The sequence below is a fragment of the Pongo abelii genome, chromosome 8 (genome assembly GCF_028885655.2).
Source record: "Pongo abelii isolate AG06213 chromosome 8, NHGRI_mPonAbe1-v2.0_pri, whole genome shotgun sequence".
NCBI classification, from domain to species: Eukaryota; Metazoa; Chordata; class Mammalia; order Primates; family Hominidae; genus Pongo; species Pongo abelii.
Genome location: NC_071993.2, coordinates 81,749,736 through 81,769,739, shown reverse-complemented (window position 1 = coordinate 81,769,739; position 20,004 = coordinate 81,749,736). Strand labels below are relative to the sequence as shown.

The following is a 20,004-nucleotide window of genomic DNA, read 5'->3' as shown; positions in this document are numbered from 1 at the left end:
CTTTAAAGGGCAGTTTAATCAGCTTTCGCAGGGCGTTCTATCACACGTGGGCCAAGAGCCTAGCGCTGGAGGAGCTGGTAGAGCTGGCTGAGTCTCCTGTGATTTTTCTAGGACTGCCCCCAGTTGGAGGGGGAGGAGGAGAGCTTCAACCAGAGCAGCTGTTTCACAGGTTGAGCTCCTGAGTAAAATCTTGTCTGAACAGGGAAAGGCCTCTGAGCATAGTTATGACACAGATGGGGAAACTCCATCCCTGCTCTTCAGATGGGGGCTTGGGTGAACGCCCTGCCTGGGCTTTCCTGACCGTGTTCCGCACGGAGCTTTTCCCCTTTGGCACACAGTGCATCCATCCCATCCCCCTCCCATTCCAATAAATACAAGGCCTTGGATGTAGCTGCTCAATAAGGACAACTTAGTAAAGTCACATCAGTCCTGATTAAATTAACAGCTTGCTGTAGAATTTTCCAGAATTGAAGAATGACAATCGCGGACTTCAATGTGCTCCACAAATAGCAAATAGGATTAAAGAGAAAATAATAAATTCATACATAGTGAAGCTAAAGAACACAAAAGGGAAAAAAATATTACAAAAAAATTAAATTAGAATTTAATCCCTGCCTAAAATATCTGCATTCTCTCCTTTAATCCTTTTGACAATAAGCAAACCTATCAACTTACATTAAAAATATAGAGGCTTTATATTAAATCAGAATGTCGTAAATTCTGTGGGCAAACAGGAATACTTTGGAATTCTCTCCCCATCCTTTTTTTACTACTAGGGATTTTAGACATTTGCAAATAGTCTTTTTTTGGTGGTTGTTCCTTCCTTTGGTTTAACTCAGTGATTCTCAAACTCTGGCGTACATCAGAGTACTTTGTATAGGGCTGGACCTCCACCACCCAACCATGTATACAGGGTGAGTTTTGAGTACATGAGATTCTCACCTGATAACCATCAGATGTTTCAGCCACTATCTCCCCTCCCACACACACACACACACACACACACACACAGAGGAGGCTGACTGTGGTGAACTCAATTGTGTTTGCTCTCCTTATGTTTTACACTTTCTCTTCATATCAAATAGGTAGTCAGACTTGTTCTTCCTTGCTTAAGGCAAGAAAGGAGAAAGCCTACAGAAAGCTTCTTTAGGCTGGAGAAGAGACTGCCCTGTTGCTCCTGTGAGCTGTGGGACCCAGGAACCACTCCATAAGTGTACCTCTCAGAAGGGAGGAGGCTGTGTGTACTCCAAGGGAGGCTAGACCCTAAGGGTGGGTTTTCTCACCTCCTAGAGATCCCTGGCATCCCACATGTGGCCTGAAATAGCAGAGATGAGATCTAAGTGGGCCATGTAGACTGCGACAATTGCTATTTCAGCACTAACCAGTGTAGACAGATGACAAAATACTGGAGTAGTCTTCCCTCAACATTGCATAAGACCCTGTACTCTGTAAGACCCAGACTTTTGCAGAATCCTGGTGCGTGGGGGTGTGAGAGCAGCCCAAGCATGGCTGGATGAAATTTCCTGCCAGCTTGGTGGGCCGGTTACTCAGAATCCAAATTTAGTTTGATGTAAGGAAATCTAAAAATTTTATCTGTTTCTTGAACACATGAATTTATAGACTGAGATTACACCTATTTCAAATGTTGAATGCCTTGCTAATGGGAAGGATTTGCTGACAGCTACAAGGGATCTATCTCTGCCAGCTTGGGATGGATATGTCCTATGAAAATACATCTCTGAAAGGTGAGCTCATGTCAGCAGTGGGAAGCCATAAAGGTTGAACTATACCAGTAGTTTGGTTTCCCAGTTTTTCCCAGGCCTTTTTGTGGTTCATTTAGCTAGTGCCCTGATCTATCCTTGCCAATACTTTTGAGGGTTAAAAAAAGCAAACATCAAAGTGCACACATTGAAAAACAAACCAACAAACAGCTTCACTCTTAAAAATCACTTTATTAGGCTCAAGATGAGCTCCTGCATGCAAAGCTCTCAACAGCTAGAAACTGTGGGCCAGGCAGCCGCCTACTTCCCATCCAAGTCATGGTGCTTAGGGTTCAACTTGAATGGCTAATTACTGGTCACCTCACCTTCTTGTCAAAGCCAAAAGATTATACTTAATGCACAACTTAAGCCGTCCCCTGGACCTCACTTGTTTGGGCTAGCAATCACGTTTTCTGTTCCCCTCCCCACTTACCTTAAGTTTTAGTAATTGCCCTCTGGGCTCAAAAGAGCATCCCACTAAGCCATTGAAATGTTGAAAAGCTCCCTGACATGGGACATGTTTATCTGCACTCAGAAAAAGAGCCGGGACAAATATGTGCGGCTTTGGTACATGACAGGATGCAGATTTCTTGTGAGCAATTTCTTAACTTTCAGCTTAATAATAACTATAATCAACTCAGTGCCTTTAGAGTTGGTTAGAAGTGTTGTTACACAGTAACTAGAAACTTTAAAGATGGTAAATAAGTCATAGTGGTGATATTTTCCACAGTGTAAACATAATGCCCAGTATCCCTTTGGGCTTTGCAAAATGCAGGAACACTTGCTCAATCCATCTTTCCAGGAATAAAGAAGAGAAAGCCCCTTTTCTAGCTCTTCTCTAGCCCTTCCTGCTGTGGGATTTCTAGTAGAAGGACTTGCTCAACTCTGGGTAGCTTTTTCAAGGTTGCATCCAATGATCTACTACCAACCAACAGGTCACCCCTCCAATGGATGAGAGACTCAAACTGTGCATTTTGGGATCACTTTAAAACACTGACACCAGCGGGATGTAGGTGTAGTCATCAAAATGGAGCCAGGTAGATATTATCAATAAAAAAACAAAAGTCTTTCAACTCCAATAGGCCTAATATTGAGCCTCACAACCCAGTCTTGAGCAATGAGAGCCTGGATAAGTAAATAACTTAAGAGATAAATATATGTGTAAGCCTTGCCTGTAGGGTGAGCATTATAATGACTTTGGGACTCACCATATTCTTTTCTGTGTCAAGTTCCTGTGCAATTCATTCTTCCTTCCTTGCTAATTCTTATTCATGCTTACTAGCTCATTGTAAATATGATTTTTCTCCAAAAACTTTCCTGCTATGATCTCCCATATATGTTAGCCCCCACTGCATGGTCTTCCTCTCAAAACACCCTATCCTATTTCTTCCCAACACGTAAGAGGATTGTAACTAAATCATTTTCTCTGTAATTTGTCTCCATTGTTGGAATTTAAGTTCCAGAGGGGCAAGGAGTGTTTCTTTTGCTTACTGTGATATCCCAAGCTCCTTGTACACAGCCTTACTCATAGCAGATGTTCAGTAAATAGTTGTTGAATGAATGGATGGTTGCTCTGTCTGTTGAGGTTGGTGTAAGGATTGTGAGGCAATGTGTCTAACAGAATCTGCACATAGAAGCAGTCACATCAATCCATTTTAGCTTTATTCCTCCTTTCTTTCACTGGTGTTTGACAGATGTATTCCTTTCCCCATTTTCTTCCACAAACTCCATAGTTTTTATTTCCTGGCAACGAATAATAATTTTAGAGCTGGGAGTATAGGAGGATTATCACTTTATGGATCCTCATGTTAGGGACACAATAGTTGAAGTCATAAGAGAAATTGTTAATTGTCAGGGTCAGATAATCTATGTGATGGTGATGGTGGCGGTGGCCTATCTGGAGTGGCCACTACAAGGATGCCAGCTGTAGCGAGGGAGGCGCAGCCAGGGCTGTGCACTCTGCAGCACCGGCAGGGGCTGGAAGCAGGTGATGCCAACAGGAGCCCTGCACCCTATCAAGTTGGTGGGATGGGAGCCTGTGCTCCCGGGTGCAGATGCAGCTGCCCAGCCACCCAGCTACAGCTCCGACCCAGGCATCCCTTTGCTCTCAGGATCCCAGGAAGCCCCCTACCCCTGCAGGCTTGGAAATGCCTGCTCCTGTTCCCTGGCCTTGTCCTGCTCCCGGAGCCCACTTCAGTGCAGAGCAAAGCTGTAGCTGAGCCTGGGTGCTGTCGCAACCTGGTCAGGTTGCACATGCTTGGAGCAGCACTGACACACCAGTCCCCTCTCCAACTACCTCAGCTTCCTCCAGACTTTGGGCACTGACAAGTGTGAGAGGGAGGCCAGGGTACTGAGGGTGGCTTGGTGCAGGCCTGCAGGTGCCCTTTGGTGTGGACAGCCTGGGCACTGTGGATGGCATGTTGGTGGCGGTGGGGGGCAGACAGGTTCCTAGGTGGGAAGGGGTGTGTCCCTAGTGAAAACCCACCTTCAAGCCAGGAATGCTCTGGAGGCTGGGCTGCCAGTTCTAGGTGGAGTCCATGACCCAGAGTGAGAACTCATGGTGTTTTTTCCAGGCCCACCCATGGCTTCCCATGGACCAATCAGCATGCACTTCCTCCATTTTGAGCCCATAAAAACCCCAGACTCAGCCAGACTCAGACACTCACTGGGACAACCTGCCTGTGGATAGAGGCTACCCACTTTGGGTCTCCTGAGAGCTGTTCTGCAGCTCAATAAAGCTCCTCTCTGCCTGGCTCACCCTCCAGTTATCCACATAACCTCATTCTTCCTGGATGTGGGACAAGAACTTGGCACCCACTGAATGATGGGAGTGAAAGGAGCTGTAACACATTCCTGGCTGGCTCACTGAGCTTCAGGCAGTGTCACACTCCCAGACTGTGGAAGTAAAGCATTGCAACCCTTCTCGGGGCCCAGACCCCAGGATTCCCTGAGCCAGAGCTGTTGTAACACTACAGCCCTCCTATGCTTCACTTGCACCCAGCAGCCGCCCCATGGGATGGGAAGCAGCAGTGGGGACAGGCCAGTCCAAGAGCTGTGGGCCTGAGTGGGGCAGCAGGACTAACACAGCTGTAACACAAATAGGCTGAAACATATCCCCCACTCTGTGCCCACCCCCACTCACTGCACTGTGGGCGACAAGAAGGAGAGAAGAGTTGCAGCCCTTCTGGAAGCCCAGACCTTGGGGCTTCCTGAGCCTGAGCTGTGACACACTGTAACACCCTCTTTGGGGTTCTGTAGTTCCTGGCATCTCCAAGCTTTCAGGTGCCACTGCATTCCCCTTGTCTGTCCAGACCCTGGTGCCTGCAGTGGCAGTCACTTGGGGCATGCAGTCTCACATGAAGCCAGAGCCTGTGCTGGCACCTGGAGCTGCCCACTCTGCTGCAGCAGCTGGTGTGCCTGGCTGTGCACAGCAGTGAGACCCTGCCCCTGCTCACGCATTTACACAACCCCTGGCACTCTGTGCCTGGCTTGCCCTTAGCAAGTGTGGGATCTGGGCCGGTAGCACGGGCCAAGCACAGCCTGTTGGGCTGTATGGGTGAGACAAGCCCAGCAGGAGTGAGCAAAACCCAAGCAGAGGCACTGCCGGCCATAGAGGTTTCTGGCTGGTGAAATGACACCCTAAGCATTCTGTGACAACAGTGCATTCGGCGCAAGGTCTCTAGCTTCTGCTTCTTCATCTATAGCTCTAGCCTTTGTATTACACTTAGTATATACTATAGTTTACTTTTTTTTCTTAATCACCAACATTTGCTAAAACTTTTGCCTAACCAGAGCATTCAACAGGTTACCTGAAATGCTAACCTTATAAGGGTCTGACCTGGCTGAGACTGTTTTTATTTTTTGGGACAGGGTCTCACTCTGTTGCCCAGGCTGGAGTACAGTGGTGTGATCATGGCTCACTATAACTTCAACCTTCCAGACTCAAGTGATTCTCTTATCTCAGCCCCCTGAGTAGCTGGGGCCACAGGTGCATGCCACCATACCTGGCTAATTTTTGTATTTTTTATAGAGATGGAGTTTCGTCTGGCTGAGACCTTTAATAAGAAAAACATTTCTTACCAAAATTCAGCATACATTAACCATTTGCAAGTAAAATAACCTAAGAAATTTGCTTTCAACCTGAAAAAAGGGCAGATTTCATTTGCCATAGGCAAGGCAACTGGAATAAAATGTTAAATTTTTAATTTTTTTTAAAATCCAAAGAGATATTAGGTGTTTTCTTCTTTTGTTGCATGATTTGTCAGAATTCATACTGTAAAGCTTTCAAATTAGTTCACTGCATGATTCAATGCTAAAAGTGGTCAAAATTGTAGATTTTTTTTTGTTCCAATACCCTTCATCTTTGACAGTTTATAGATAATTTGGAAGAAGTGAAAACTGGCTGTGAAGATTAGATTATTTTATCCAGTTAGAGGGCTGAGAAGCAGAAAGTTGTTGGAGGTCTTTATCAAATTCAGATCAAAGACTTCTGGGAATTAATGAGTATCTTGAGAGAAAGAATCTGTTAGACCCCTCAGAGATGCAAGATTGTCTTTTTTGGCAGACACATATTCATCTGAGCACACTGAATGAGAGCATTGCTCATTTGTTCAAGAGTGTACAGGTATATGATATTCATACTACACATATGGGTTGAAGGATGATGACAAATCCAAGTTGGACTTATATTCCATTGTGACCTGGCCTGGACTTAATGGAATCAGAAACTCTGAAGAAGTGCAGAACTGTCTGAAACAATGAAGTCACCCTTTCAGAGGCAATTCACTCATTTGGATGCTATGAATCATGCTTCAAGCCTCTTTACTTGCTTTTGATGCTTAAATAAGGAAAGTTCCTGAATGATCAAGTATCTATTGTAACTGTGGCACTCAGCTGCTCAATCTTTGGGCAGTGTTTGCATTTGCATGGCTCTGTGACAAAACGTTCTATTTAATTCACACTGAGACCCATCATCAACAATATAAGCTCAGGAGCAGAATATACCCATTATTCTCAAAAAGATGAATTGTGCTAAATAGTGATATTTTCCCTGACTTCATCAACAAGAATTGGCTAGCCCTGGGCCAAAAATTGCACATTTTTATGTGAAGAAATTCAGGTAATGTACCTTTATGAGTTGCTTTAAGATTATTTATAAAATTCATTAAAAATAGCTTTTGTCATATGACTACAAAAGTAATAATTCTAAAAATTAGGAAAATATAAAAAAGCACAAAGAAAAAACATCCACCACCTTAGTATACAGTCATATACTGTAATAACTTTGCATATATTTCCTATGTTTCTATACTTCCATAAATATACATGTGTGAGAATTTATATATGTATGTATGTATTATGAATATATATGAAGGGACATCAAAATGTTCATGGAAAATGCATATTATGAAAAAACTATGCATGAATTTCAATTTTTTGCACCAAAATAAACTCATACTAACTTGTTATAACATGGCTGAAATAGGGTCTAGTTTGGGGCACTGAGAAAGCTTAGACATAAGTTTGTAAAGAGCCCCTATCAGAGCAACATGAATTCTGCTAAAATTGAAACAAGAACAAACATCAAATTTAGGGTGAAGCTGGGGTTGAAGAATGGTGAAATCATTGATGCTTTATGAAAAGTTTATGGGGACAACGCCCCCGCCCCCAGATTAGCAGTTTACAAATGAATAACTTATTTTAAGAAGGATGAGATGATGTTGAAGATGAAGCCTTCAGCGGCAGACCATCCACATCAATTTGTGAGGAAAAAATTTATCTTGTTTGTGCCCTAATTGAAGAGGACTGATGATTAACAGCAGAAACAATAGCCAACACCATAGACATCTCAGTTCAGCTTACACAATTCTGACTGAAAAATTAAAGCTGAGAACATTTTCCACTTAATGGGTGCCAAAACCATTGTGCTCAGATTAACTGTAGAAAGGGCAGACCTTTCAATGGGAATTGTAAGCAAGTGGGATCAAGATCCTGAAACACTTCTTTGAAGAATTATAAAAGAAGATGAAACATAGCCTTACCAGTATGATTCTGAAGACAAAGCACAATCAAAGCAATGGCTACCAAGAGGTGGAAGTGACCCATTCACAGCAAAAGTGGACCAGTCAAGAGCAGAGGTCATGGAAACAGTTTTGTGGGATGCTCAAGGCATTTTGCTGTTGACTTTCGGGAGAGCCAAAGAATGATAACATCTGCTTATTATAGACTGTTTTGAGCGCTTTAGTCAAACAAGGCTTTAGCAGAAAAATGCCTAGGAAAGCTTCACCAGAGTCCCTCTCCACCATGACAATGTTTCTACTCATTCCTCCCATCAAACAAGGGCAATTTTGTGAGAATTTTGATGAGAAATCACAACATATTCACCTTACAGTCCTTATTTGGCTTCTTCTGAATTGTTTTTCTTTAATAATCTTAAAAAAATCTGTAAAGGTCACCCATTTTACTTCAGTTAGTAATGTAAAAAAAGACTGCATTGACACAGTTAAATATTCTCAGTTTTTTAGCAATGGACTGAATGGCTGGTACCATGACTTACAAAAATGCCTTGAATTTGATGGAGCTTGTATTGAGAAATAAAGTTTATATTTTTTATTTATCTTTTAACTCCCTTTTTCCGTGAACTTTCTGAAGTCTCATTAAACATGTATGTGTGTGTGTGTTAAAATGATACAACATATTGTTTTGTAAACTTGTACTTTATTATATAATATTAACAATAATGGTGATGATAAATATTATTACTGCGTGCCAGGAACTAGGCTAAGCACTTTATAGAAACTATCTCACTTAATATTTACAGTAACCCTGTGTGATACTATTGTCACCCTCATTTTACATGTGAGGAAACTGACACTTAGTGAGGTTAATTAACTGTCTGAAATCATAGAGGTAGCAACTGGTGAAGCCAGAACTTGAAATGATATCACATTTCAAAACCTGTCTCTTAACCATTGTGTAATACCACTTGCCTTCTCAAGACATTAAATGTTCTTCTATTGTCTTTTAACGTGTATATATTGTATCATAATATTGATTAAACTATTGCTATTATTAATATATGATAGTTCCAATTTCTAGTAGTATAAATAACAGTGTGATGAGCATCCTTTTAGATAAATGTTTGCCTATAACTTTGGTTAGTTTCTCCTGAATACCGACCTAGATAGAAAGATTTGAATAGCTTATTTAGGAGTGATCCAGGAAACATCAGTAAGGTAATAAGAAAGAGAAAGGAAGAAAGTCCTTGGAGGATTTGTTAATGAGCAAGCCACCACCATGGGCAACTGAGGCCCTATTCCACTATTACCCCTGGGAGTCTGTTCTGAACTCACAGTTGTCCCCATTGAGGGTGAGGAATCCTCAACTTCTATCATTGGTGGAGGACTGCTTCCAGGGCTGTTAACCCTTTGACTTCCAGCCAGCCTAATTTGTGATTTAGCACACTTCCTTATCCAGAAAGGATCCCAGGCAGAAGTTGCCAGTGCTGGCAGTTGGAAACTACATTGCACGCATACACAGCATAAGGAGAGACACTGACAACATCTGCTACAGCCTATGTCCTTGATGCTTTCTTTCTGGATAAATTTAGGTTAGATACAAATCTCAGATATAATAACTTTTGATTGCCAAATTGATCCACAGAAAGGTTGTTAGCAGTTTATACATACTTTCCGTGCCATGACAGTGTTGGGGTTTGCTATGTTTACATGCATCTCATTTTGTATTTTCTTGATCAGTGTTGCAGTCAAATTTTAAAAATATTAATATATACTTATTAGTAAAATTAGCTTGTGTGTGTGTGTTGCCTTTCTTTTATTTTGATTATTTTTTCTGTTGGAGTGTCCATCCTTTTAATTTACTGTTTTTTAATATGTTGCAAAAATTTTTTCCTAGTTCATTCTTTGCCTTTTAATTTTTATAATTTTATTAACATGGAAGAGTTTTAACCTCTTATATACCTTCATCTGTATATACCTTCATCAGTTTCCTTCATAAACTTGGATTTTTCGTGCATATTTTGTTACTTTAAAAATGTTTAAAACCTCTGGTAAATATGTCTGGTATTTAATTTATAGTTTGAGGTAAGGATCAAATAGGTAATCTAGGCCAGGCGCGGTGGCTCACGCCTGTAATCCCAGCACTTTGAGAGGCCGAGGCGGGTGGATCATGAGGTCAGGAGATTGAGATCATCCTGGCTAACACGGTGAAAACCCATCTCTACTAAAAATACAAAAAATTGGCTAGGCGTGGTGGTAGGCGCCTATAGTCCCAGCTACTGGGGAGGCTGAGGCAGAAGAATGGCGTGAATCCAGGAGGCGGAGCTCGCAGTGAGCCGAGATTGCACCACTGCACTCCAGCCTGGGCAACAGAGCGAGACTCTGTCTCAAAAAAAAAAAAAGGTACTCTATCTTTCTCATAATGATTTGAAATGGCATCATTTACTTAATTCTTATTAAACGAATCAATCTTGAAAACAAAAACTAAGGGACTTCTTGATTGATTGATTTGTATTTCTTATATTTTCTGGCATCCATACTTGGAATAGCAAAAGGCAGTATATCATAGTAACTGCTATTTTAAAAATTTTAAATTGTTGATATTCATATTAATTTATGATTATATGGCTTACTATTGCAAAATCCTGGCTACCTATACCGTATACCCACCATTGCTTATATTCTTGGCATGGATGTACAAAAAAATCTGCATGATTGTTCTCTAATTTCCTGCATTTTTTTAATATTCCAGCCTACAAGTCACACTCATAACGTCATCTAGAAAGAAAACATTATTCTGAATTTTTATTGTAAACATAACTTGAGCATTTTTAAATTACCTTGTCCGCAAGAGGCAGCACTGTCTTCAGCAGGATACATTATTTGGTTATAAAGTAAAATTCTAAAAATTGTTACACGTTGAATCAGCCATCAGGGACTCCTTATGTTTCCACAAATGCAATTATCAGTAGCATAAGAATGGAAATTGCCTGTAAGTGTTCAAGCTTCAACAATCTGCCTTTTCTGACGGTGTAGTTACATGGGAGAAGTGAGCCAGAGCTGGGGTGCACAACACAATACACAGCCTGCTACTTAGCTATCAGGCTTCCTGATTTAACATGCACCTGTCATAGATTACATTTACCATTTTCCAAGTGGTACCCTTCAAGCTGAGTCCATGTGGTGTCATCCCACTGTGTTAAAATGTGAAAGGGTTGCTTATCACAAGTGCTTGAGAAAATCTGTTGTTCTAAGAAAAGAAGCCTCACAATGGCCTCCTGTCAATACTGTGTCAATGGAATAAATCTTCTCCGGAAAGCGTTCCAATATCTTTCTGTAATCAGTTGAATTGTGACCCACTCCCAATTCCTATGTCAAGGTCCTAATCCTGAGTATGCAGATGGCGTCTTTACAGAGGTAATCCACTTAAAATGAGGTCATTAGAGTAGACCTTAACCCAATGTTACAGGTGTTCTTTAAAAGGGGGAAATTTGAACACAGGCAACACGTAGAGGGAAGATAATGTGAAGAGATGTCATTATCTACAAGACAAGGAACACCTGATGCTTGCAGAGTGAGGAGAGGGGCCCGTGACAGAGCCTTCCCTAGTGCTTTTAGAGTGACCATGGCTCTGTGGACACCTTAATCTTAGACTTCTAGACTCAAGAACTGTGAGACAATACATTTCTGTTGTTTAAGCCATCTGGTGTATGGTGCTTTGTGATGATGACAGCCCTAGCAAACTAATATACTTTCCTTGCCTATTTTACTTTTTTTGTACTTTCAAAGCATTCTGCCTATATTTCTAGAAGAGATTTATCACATTTTATTGAACTTTAGTTTTTCCTAATTGTTGGTGAATGGGTAATATGGATATGGGGAAAATTCCAAGTATAGAATAGCACAAAAACAGACTTAGGGTGAAAACGGAGTCTCCTCAGCTGGTTCCCTAGTGCACTCTACCCCACCCCTCCAAGCTCCCTTCCAAGAGGCAACCACTGTGACCTGTATCTTATATTCTTAGTTTCATGATCATCTCCAGTTTAGGTCTTTATTTCGTTTCATCGGCCATACACCCCTTGGGGAAAGAGACCATTCATTCATTCTGTGTAATCTCAGCTCTCCATAAGTGTGACTTTACAGAACTGTTTTCTGGGTAGATTCAGGCAGATGGATGCATAAAATTCAAGCTAGGTTTAAGGCTCCAATTCCTGGTAAAATCCAAACACTCCTGTTATTTAGTCATTTACACCTTTGTGGGTCAATTGGGACCTTAGAGAATATTTTGCTTGGAGGTAGAGCAAGGAGACAGTAGGGAACCTGGGCAAAATTGGGGAGATTAAGTGGAAAGAAAGTCATCAAATAGGAAGTAAAAACTTTGTTGATCTGACTTCTACTTCGCTGTTCTTATAGTTCCCTAGTAATTGACTTTGAATAGGAGTAACCTAGCTCCTGTTTGTTAATCTGAGAGGCGTCTAGTATCCTGGTTATGAGTTTCGATTTGGGGGCCAGACTGCCTGTGTTTGTAATACTAGTTCTACTACTAGTTAGTTACGTGATATTGAACAAGTACTTCCACCTCTCTGTAATGAAGTTCTTCATCTGGGAAATGAAGAAAACAAATAGTATCTTCTTCTTCTTACAGTTGTTATAAGGATTAAATGGGCTAAAGCTCTTAGAACCATGCATGGCACATAGTAAATGCTGTGTTAGATGTATTACTAATCACCTATAAATTGTCCCACTGTGGGTTTGTTAGTGTATCAATTAGAATGCTTTTCTGGCAGCAAGTTGAAGAAAACCAAACAAACAGGAACTCAAATAATAAAGATGTTCATTATTTACTGTAACAAGAATTCCAGAGGTTGGTATCAGGGTCGGTAATTCAGTGGCTGGTTCACAGCGCCAAGGATGAAGTTTCCTTCTTTCTTTAGAACACCAAAGTTTGAGGGATGGGCACCTCAACATGTTGACTTTTGTCCTTAGTCTTCTCTCCTCAGGGTCACAGAATGTCTGTCACTGTTCCAGGAGTCACACATAGACATATTAACATTGAGAGAGAGAGTTGGAAGAGGGAGTACCCCCATCACCACCAGTCCCTTTGAAAGAACAAGTAGAGTGTTCCCAGAAATTGCCAGAAGTTTTCTCATGTTTCATTGGATAGAATTAGACCACATGTCCATGCTTAACCAATTATTGGATGTGCAATAAGAACCCCATGATCATGGCTGGGGCCATCTTCCATGAAAGATATGGCCATCCAGAGCAAGGCACACAAAATCAGGACTCTGCTAGCCTAGAAAAACAGCAGTAGGTCAGCAACAGGTGTCTCCACCACACTTAGTTTGTCTTTTGATTTCTGGATGGAGTTGCTGAAATTTAAGTTTTCTTACTTGTTTATTTATTCTGGTAAATTATTTTTGTTTTGTTTTGCCTTAATGTGTACCTCTGGCCTCAGATAAATTGTCATAGAAAGTAATACTCTTTGCCATTTCATGTGTGTGTGTGTGTTTGAAAGAATGAGACAGAGAGAGAAAGAGACTATTTCTGTGACAGCCTATTTTTCTCTCCAGTTCCTCTAAGGAAACCACCATTCAATCTTCTTTACCCAGCTGTTCACACTTCCTAGGTAATCTTATCAGTGTTCATGGTCTCAACTACTGCCAAAAAGCCAATGATTCTCCAATCTCATTGTCCACCTCAGATCTCTTCTGAGCTTCAGATATGCATATTCACCTTCTTGATGGCAGTCTTTATTTGTCCATCCTATAGGAATCACAAAGAAGTCCAAAACTAAACGTTTTCTCCTAAGTTGACATAACTAACCATCAAGGAGAATGGGGCCTTCTGGAGTTCACAGTGGAGTAGCTCCAGTTCACCTGGTCTTGTCTCTGATTGTATGTTTCTGACATGCTTAATTTCTCTGGATCTTGTCCTGTCAATTTGACCAACTTTTCCATTAACTGTCTCAATTTCCAACTCTGCTTCTTTACTTTATGATCCTCAAGTAAGTGGTTTCCTTTTAGACAATGCCTCTTGGGCTATGTCCTGACAAGAATGCATCTTGGCACAGTTGGAGCTCTCCAGCCTGCTCTCTTGTCCCTTATGAAGTTCCCATGGCCACTGGCAAGACATGGCTTTCTTCAGGCCACGGCCAGCTCCTTTCCCCTATTTCAACAATGGAGGGTTACAAGTTTGTCATCATCACTTAATTCCTCACAATGGACAAGTGGTCTATCAAATGGGACTGGGGGACAGAAACCTTGTAATTGGGATGACTCAAATACAATAGAAAGACACTTTAAAGTCTTCAGTGGCATGTACCTATAGTCCCATCTACTCGGGTGCTCTGGTGGGAGGATTATTTGAGCCCAGGAGTTCAAGGCTGAAGTGCACCATGATTGTGCCTATAAATGAACACTACATTGGGCAACACAGGGATACCCTGTCTGTAAATAAAATAAAATTAAATTAAATTAAAAAGACATTTAAAGATACTGTATAATTGTGACTGTTCACTATGAACTGGAATTAAAGAAAACCATACCATCTCATGCTACCTTGAAAGCAAATTACAAAACTTTGAGAGACTACAAGGCTCTCTCAGGTCAGGGTAGAAGAGAGGGAGCTTGCACTCTTTTCTCAAGCTCATCAAGCTGCAACCAGATCCCTGGCATAGAGCCCCATCTAGGAAATGCCCCACGTTCTTCAAATGGAAAAGTGGGAGTCACATTTCCTCCCAGTGAGTTCACTGGCCCCGAGGGCACCATGGCAGGATGAAGCCTTGTTTCGAGAAGAAGCTGGTTTTTCTGAGGCAGGCCCAATTAAACCACCAGCTGTGATCAATTATCTAAAAAGCCAATCAGGTGCAGGCAGCTGGGTAGTGTGGGGGCTGGATTGGAATTTTCTAGAAAGTTAGCAGACTCTTGGCTGCCTAAAACTTCAATTTGATTTGTATTTATGAAGACCCTCTTAAAACACAGATGGATCTTATTGAAGCTCCTGCAGATGAGGGGTGTTAGGATACTGTGGAGGGAGCCAAGGTCAAGGTTTACTGTCTGAGAAGTTATTAGAGACATATTAAAAAACCTTGGGTTTTCCTGTTCTATGTCTATTTTTTTGTGGGGAGGGGTGGGGTGGGGAAGTGTTTCTATGGCCCAGGAACCTACACCTACTGTGCTTTTTCCTCATGCAGGAGAAAAATCTTCTCTTAGAAAAGGACCTCTGAATAATTTAGTTATTTTTATGCAAGTATCTCTAGGGTTATATAGACTTGAGCTTTGCAGTTGTTTTCAAACTGTTCCTCAGAACCACCTAAGTTTGATAGAGTTTCTACAGAGCCTGATTTGGGAGAAAAGGTGTGCCACAGTTGGGATTCTAACTGATCTTTCCTCCCAGGTATTAAAAAAAAGTTTTATTTTTAAAGTTCTAAGTTAAGGAAGTGAAGGCTTCATTTGGGATATCAGCCAACAATTCGATATTTTGGAGGGATGAGAAACTTTCACATAGCTCTGAAATTTACTGTACATGTATTGCTCACTACATGACGTCCTAACTAAGGTCATAGTTAAGGTTACAGCTAGAGGAAAAGATTGTTCTGCTACCTGATGCCAAAGAAGCTGTTAAGACTAAGATCTTGTGTTAGGAACTTCAATATAGGCTTCTCTAATTCTTCTTCCATAGAAGTTCTAGAGAAAAAAGTGAAATGCATAAGTCAAATGATTAAGGAAGCAAATTAGACATCAAACTGTTCTAAGAGCTTGATCTGAATTGTTTTTATAATTGAAGCAGCCTTGTTCTATGTCATGAATGCTGTCTCTCATCACTGTTTGAATTTCAGCAGAAAAATACTATTTTACTGTTTCATGCTGTTAGGGCATTTGTACACTGGAACCCATTCATGTTTCCTGTTCTGTCTTATTAGTGGGCAATGTCCATCATATATTACTGAGAGATAAAAAATAGTTGTATCTTAAAATTAGATTTACTATATTGTGATTAATTACTTTTGTCACTGGGAAGCATACAGGAAGTAAAAAATTCAGCATCTTGTTATTGAGTTCATTTTCTGTGCCAGATACCATGCCTGGCATGGGGGGTGGGATTAAAAAGTGGAGCCAGACTCAGTCCCTGCACAGTGGCCCATAATCTAATGGAAGAGAAAGGACTGAATATAATTCTAAGAAAATTGCAAGTGGGTATATGAGGTGGGGAAAGCTAAATAATGAATGAGGCTGGGGTAGGTTTTTGAGATGAAGCAGTGGAGAAAGAGAACACTAACTTAAATAAATGAAAAGAGACTGACATCTTAGAGGTATCCTGGTGAAATTTTGGGACACTAAAGATAAAACAATAATCCTAAACTTTTCTAGAGGAAAAAAAGAAAGGCAACTAGAAAGTCCAGGAAAAACTAAATGCTAGATAAGAAAATCAGTTTAACTATGAAGCAAACAAATGTATCAAGATTTTGTGTCACTGAGTGTTTAGTGCTTCATCCTTTAGATATGTGGGATTATATCTTCTTCTTTATAGGTCCAGGAACATTACTTAGCATTATGGCGAATAATCTTCACATTATCTTAATATTATTAGCACTGTTTATTGCTGTGACCATCAGAATGAACTAGGTTATGCTGCATATGACCTGAAGTCTTAGTGGCTTCCAACATCAAAAGCTGATTTCTTCCTCACACTAAATGCCCATTACAGGTCAGCTGAAGCCCAGATGTATGTTATCTAATTTGGGGCCCAGGCTTTCACTTGAATGTTGTCAGTCTCATGGCAGAGAAAAGAGACATGGTGACCCATGTCTCTTAACACTTCTGTCCGGGAATAGCAAACATCACTTTCACCCACATTTCATTGGCCAAGGCATGTCACATGGCTACTCTTGAATTCAATGTGGGGTGGTGTTTATAATCTTACAACAGGTGGCACCACAGAGATAGAAACAAAAACATTTGGTGAACGGTAATACAAACTCTCACAGTCCACCTTTCTGGTATTCAGCTATTCACATCCTCCTTTTCCCACAAGCTGAACACACTCACCCCTTCTCCAAGAAAGACAACCAGAAATCTTAAACAGTAATTTGGACTTCACCTTAACTGCTAAGGAAAATGCCAGTATCTTCAGGTGATAGGAGATGGTCTCTGTATCAGGTATGGATACAGCTTTCTTGATCCAAAGCTTCAGAAAGAAAAGGAGACGCCATCTGCCTCTCACATACCCAATATACAGTGATGGCACAGGGACAATGACCATAATAAACATGCCCATTTGGAAAGGTGAAAGGGGACTCACGACTGCCACCAGTCTCTACTGATTCTGAAATCCTTCTAGGAGGATATTATCTCAGAGAGGGAAGGATTCCTTGATTAGGACATTGTTCTATTCCCTGGGCATATCTCCCAGACATTTTCTACCCTTAGCCCTTAGCTCTATCCTATGGGAAGTCTTACTTTCACATTATTGTCTTTGGCTACATCTCAAGGAAGAATTATAGAACATGATCTCCTTGGGATCTAGAGAACTTTTTCCTCCTGCTTCAGCTCAAGCAGGAAGGATGGGGAAGAAGCAAGTGTCATTTTTTTGTTTGTTGTTTGTTTGTTTTTTTGAGATGGAGTCTTGCTCTGTCACCCAGACTGGAGTGCAGTGGCCCTATCTCCGCTCACTGCAAGCTCCACCTCCCGGGTTCATGCCATTCTCTCGCCTCAGCCTCCCAAGTAGCTGGGACTACAGGCACCCGCGACCACACCCAGCTAATTTTTTTTGTATTTTTAGTAGAGACGGGGTTTCACCATGTTAGCCAGGATGGTCTCGATCTCCTGACCTCATGATCTGCCTGCCTCGGCCTCCCAAAGTGCTGGGCTTACAAGCGTGAGCCACCACGCCCCGCCACAAGTGTCGTTTTTTGTCTTAAACAATGTTTTAAAATTTAGGCTAGTAGTTCCATTGGTAGTACAATGCTTTAAAAAACTTAATTTCATATCTACTTGATTCTTGTCAAAGAATTTCTATTCTGTTTTGAAATATGCCTCTCTAGACATGCTTAATTGCTAGTGCCTTGCATCTATCAGACTTTCCAAGGAGACCAACACCCTTAATCTCTTCTCCCTGAGTCATTCTGTCCAATTAAAGGGATTTACTGAATGCTGTCTTACTAAGTTGAAAAGTTCCAATAAATGGTCTGTAGAAACTCCTTGATTTGATCCTTGCCATGAGGCTGAATTTTAGTAGAGCTTTGTTGTTCAAAGACATATCCATATTCCTCCCACATAGAAGAAAACCAGAACATTTTATAATTAGGAACATAATCTGTCATAATTACTCTTAATTTTAGAGTCAACATATAGAAAAAGCACAGAAGACAACTACAGTTATACTGTAGAATTGGAGCACTAAAAACATTAACCATATGAAAAGACGAACATAGCTGACAAAGGTAGGAAGATAAAAAGTGGTGTGTGCAAACTACTTTCTTAAATAGAAATCTTGCCCCATACCTCTGGCTCATCAGGCTTTATCCTGTACTCATGGTGATTATATAACTTATCATCTGAACCAGGACACTCTTGAGAGTTGGTGCTATTAATAATTACTTCAGGAAATGGATAAAAACAGAGACTGTTCTGTTCAAATCAGGATGTATAATTCCTTACCTGAACTGCCCACTCAGCACATGATCTCAATTACAGACATTGCTGGAATGGTGTGACTTCTCAGTTGTAGAAAAAGACGCTCTTCGTGTCAATCATAATTTGGCAGCACATAAGTGAAGAGTTGCCAGTACAATTGTTTGCCAGGACCCATGGTTGAAACCACTTCTTTTTTTGACTATTGTTGCTGGCACCTGGATACCACTGCAACTCTACTAACTTTCCTTTTGGCTTTTATGACTAGGAGTCTGTGATTGTGGAAGAATGAACTTCGAATGATGTGATTCTGGATGAGGACTTGGATCGAGAGAATCACAAGTTAATTGTGCCAGAGAAGCTTTCATTCATTCAACAAATATTTATTAAGCATGTTTTACATGCCAGGAACTTTACAAGAAACTTGGGCTACTTGGTGACTTTACTCACCAGGAGTGGGTTCAGACTTCTGATGGATGAGCTCCAGGTCCTCCCTAACGAGACTGCAGACTTCCTGAGGGCACAGCCCATCCCTCATGCTTTGAGTTTCTCATATAACCCATCATAGCAAGTGGAACAGGCTTCAGAATATTTGTCCCTATGAGATGGAATCATATTCTATTTAGCTTGGGACATGGCAGTTGTTAACAACTCAGTTGTTAAATAAAAAATAGTTACTGAGTAATTTATTTATTAAGTTCCATTCCCTTGGTGAAACAAAATCTGGTACCACACCGAAAGCAAAACACTCAACTGTTTGAGGAAGTCCAGTTTAGTTTGTTTCAGAAGTATTTTTGCCAGAATACTGAAATTCTTTCATAAAGCAACACTATCTTGCTCTTCTCAGAATTAGTGACCTTACAACATGAGATGAGGGTGAGGTATTTTTTTCTTTAAGGCATCTTTAGCACAGCCTTATTCAAAATGAAGTGTATTCTGAGAGTTTCTCTTAGTCTTTTGAGATGTTGGTTGAAAATCCATCATGACTTCATTTGAAGTATTTATGAAATTGTCAGCTTGAGAAACACATCTGCTCATTTTTTTCACTGTGAAATTACTTCACTTAACAGAGGGGTACAAATTTGGCGGTCCTGTCATGATTTAAAAGGCCTGCACCTCATTAGTGTTGCCAGCATTTATTTAATAAAATCAAATCAGAATAGCATTTAATTTAGTTTTAATAGGATAGTTAATGTATGTTAACGAAATATCAATTGATTATTAAAATGGAGAGTGCTGAGGTGTAACAGATATGTGAGACATAAATCTTGTTGCTATGTCATTAATTCAGAATTACATAAGCAATAAATGTCTAATTAGAGTCTTAGTAGTGATGAGTTGTAAGCGTTTATTGAGATTCGATAAGATCGATGTTATAGACTTGTGCTAAGGACCACAGCTTAATTAAGATAAGAGGAACAAACCTTCGTTCCCATTTTTGCCAGTCTTTGCCATTTTCTATTTCATATAATATTAAGCTGGAGGAGTGGTGGCAGAGAGAGGGGTGTGTGATCCAAGTACAGTACCTCAGGTAATCTCACAGTGGTCAATAACAAGAGTACAAGGCTGATTATTCTCGATGATCTTGGATTT

The 20,004-nt window shown here is 40.8% G+C and overlaps 1 protein-coding gene and 1 long non-coding RNA gene across 2 annotated transcripts in view; one reads left to right on the top strand and one right to left on the bottom strand.

Moving 5' to 3' along the window:
• The window catches only part of ZNF365 (zinc finger protein 365), a 101,195-nt gene extending 82,099 nt beyond the window's left edge, over positions 1-19,096 (top strand). The window contains exon 5 of the mRNA XM_009245564.4: positions 18,680-19,096. Within this exon, the coding sequence (XP_009243839.1) occupies positions 18,680-18,703 (24 nt within the window). The 3' untranslated portion in view covers positions 18,704-19,096. The remainder of the gene's footprint in view (positions 1-18,679) is intronic.
• Positions 12,596-18,712, bottom strand: LOC134762059 (uncharacterized). Its single transcript, XR_010141577.1, has 3 exons — positions 18,439-18,712; positions 15,382-15,465; positions 12,596-13,945 (listed from the first exon to the last, which is right to left on the bottom strand). It is a non-coding gene; the product is annotated as an uncharacterized LOC134762059 (long non-coding RNA).
• Positions 19,097-20,004: the final 908 nt, after the last annotated feature.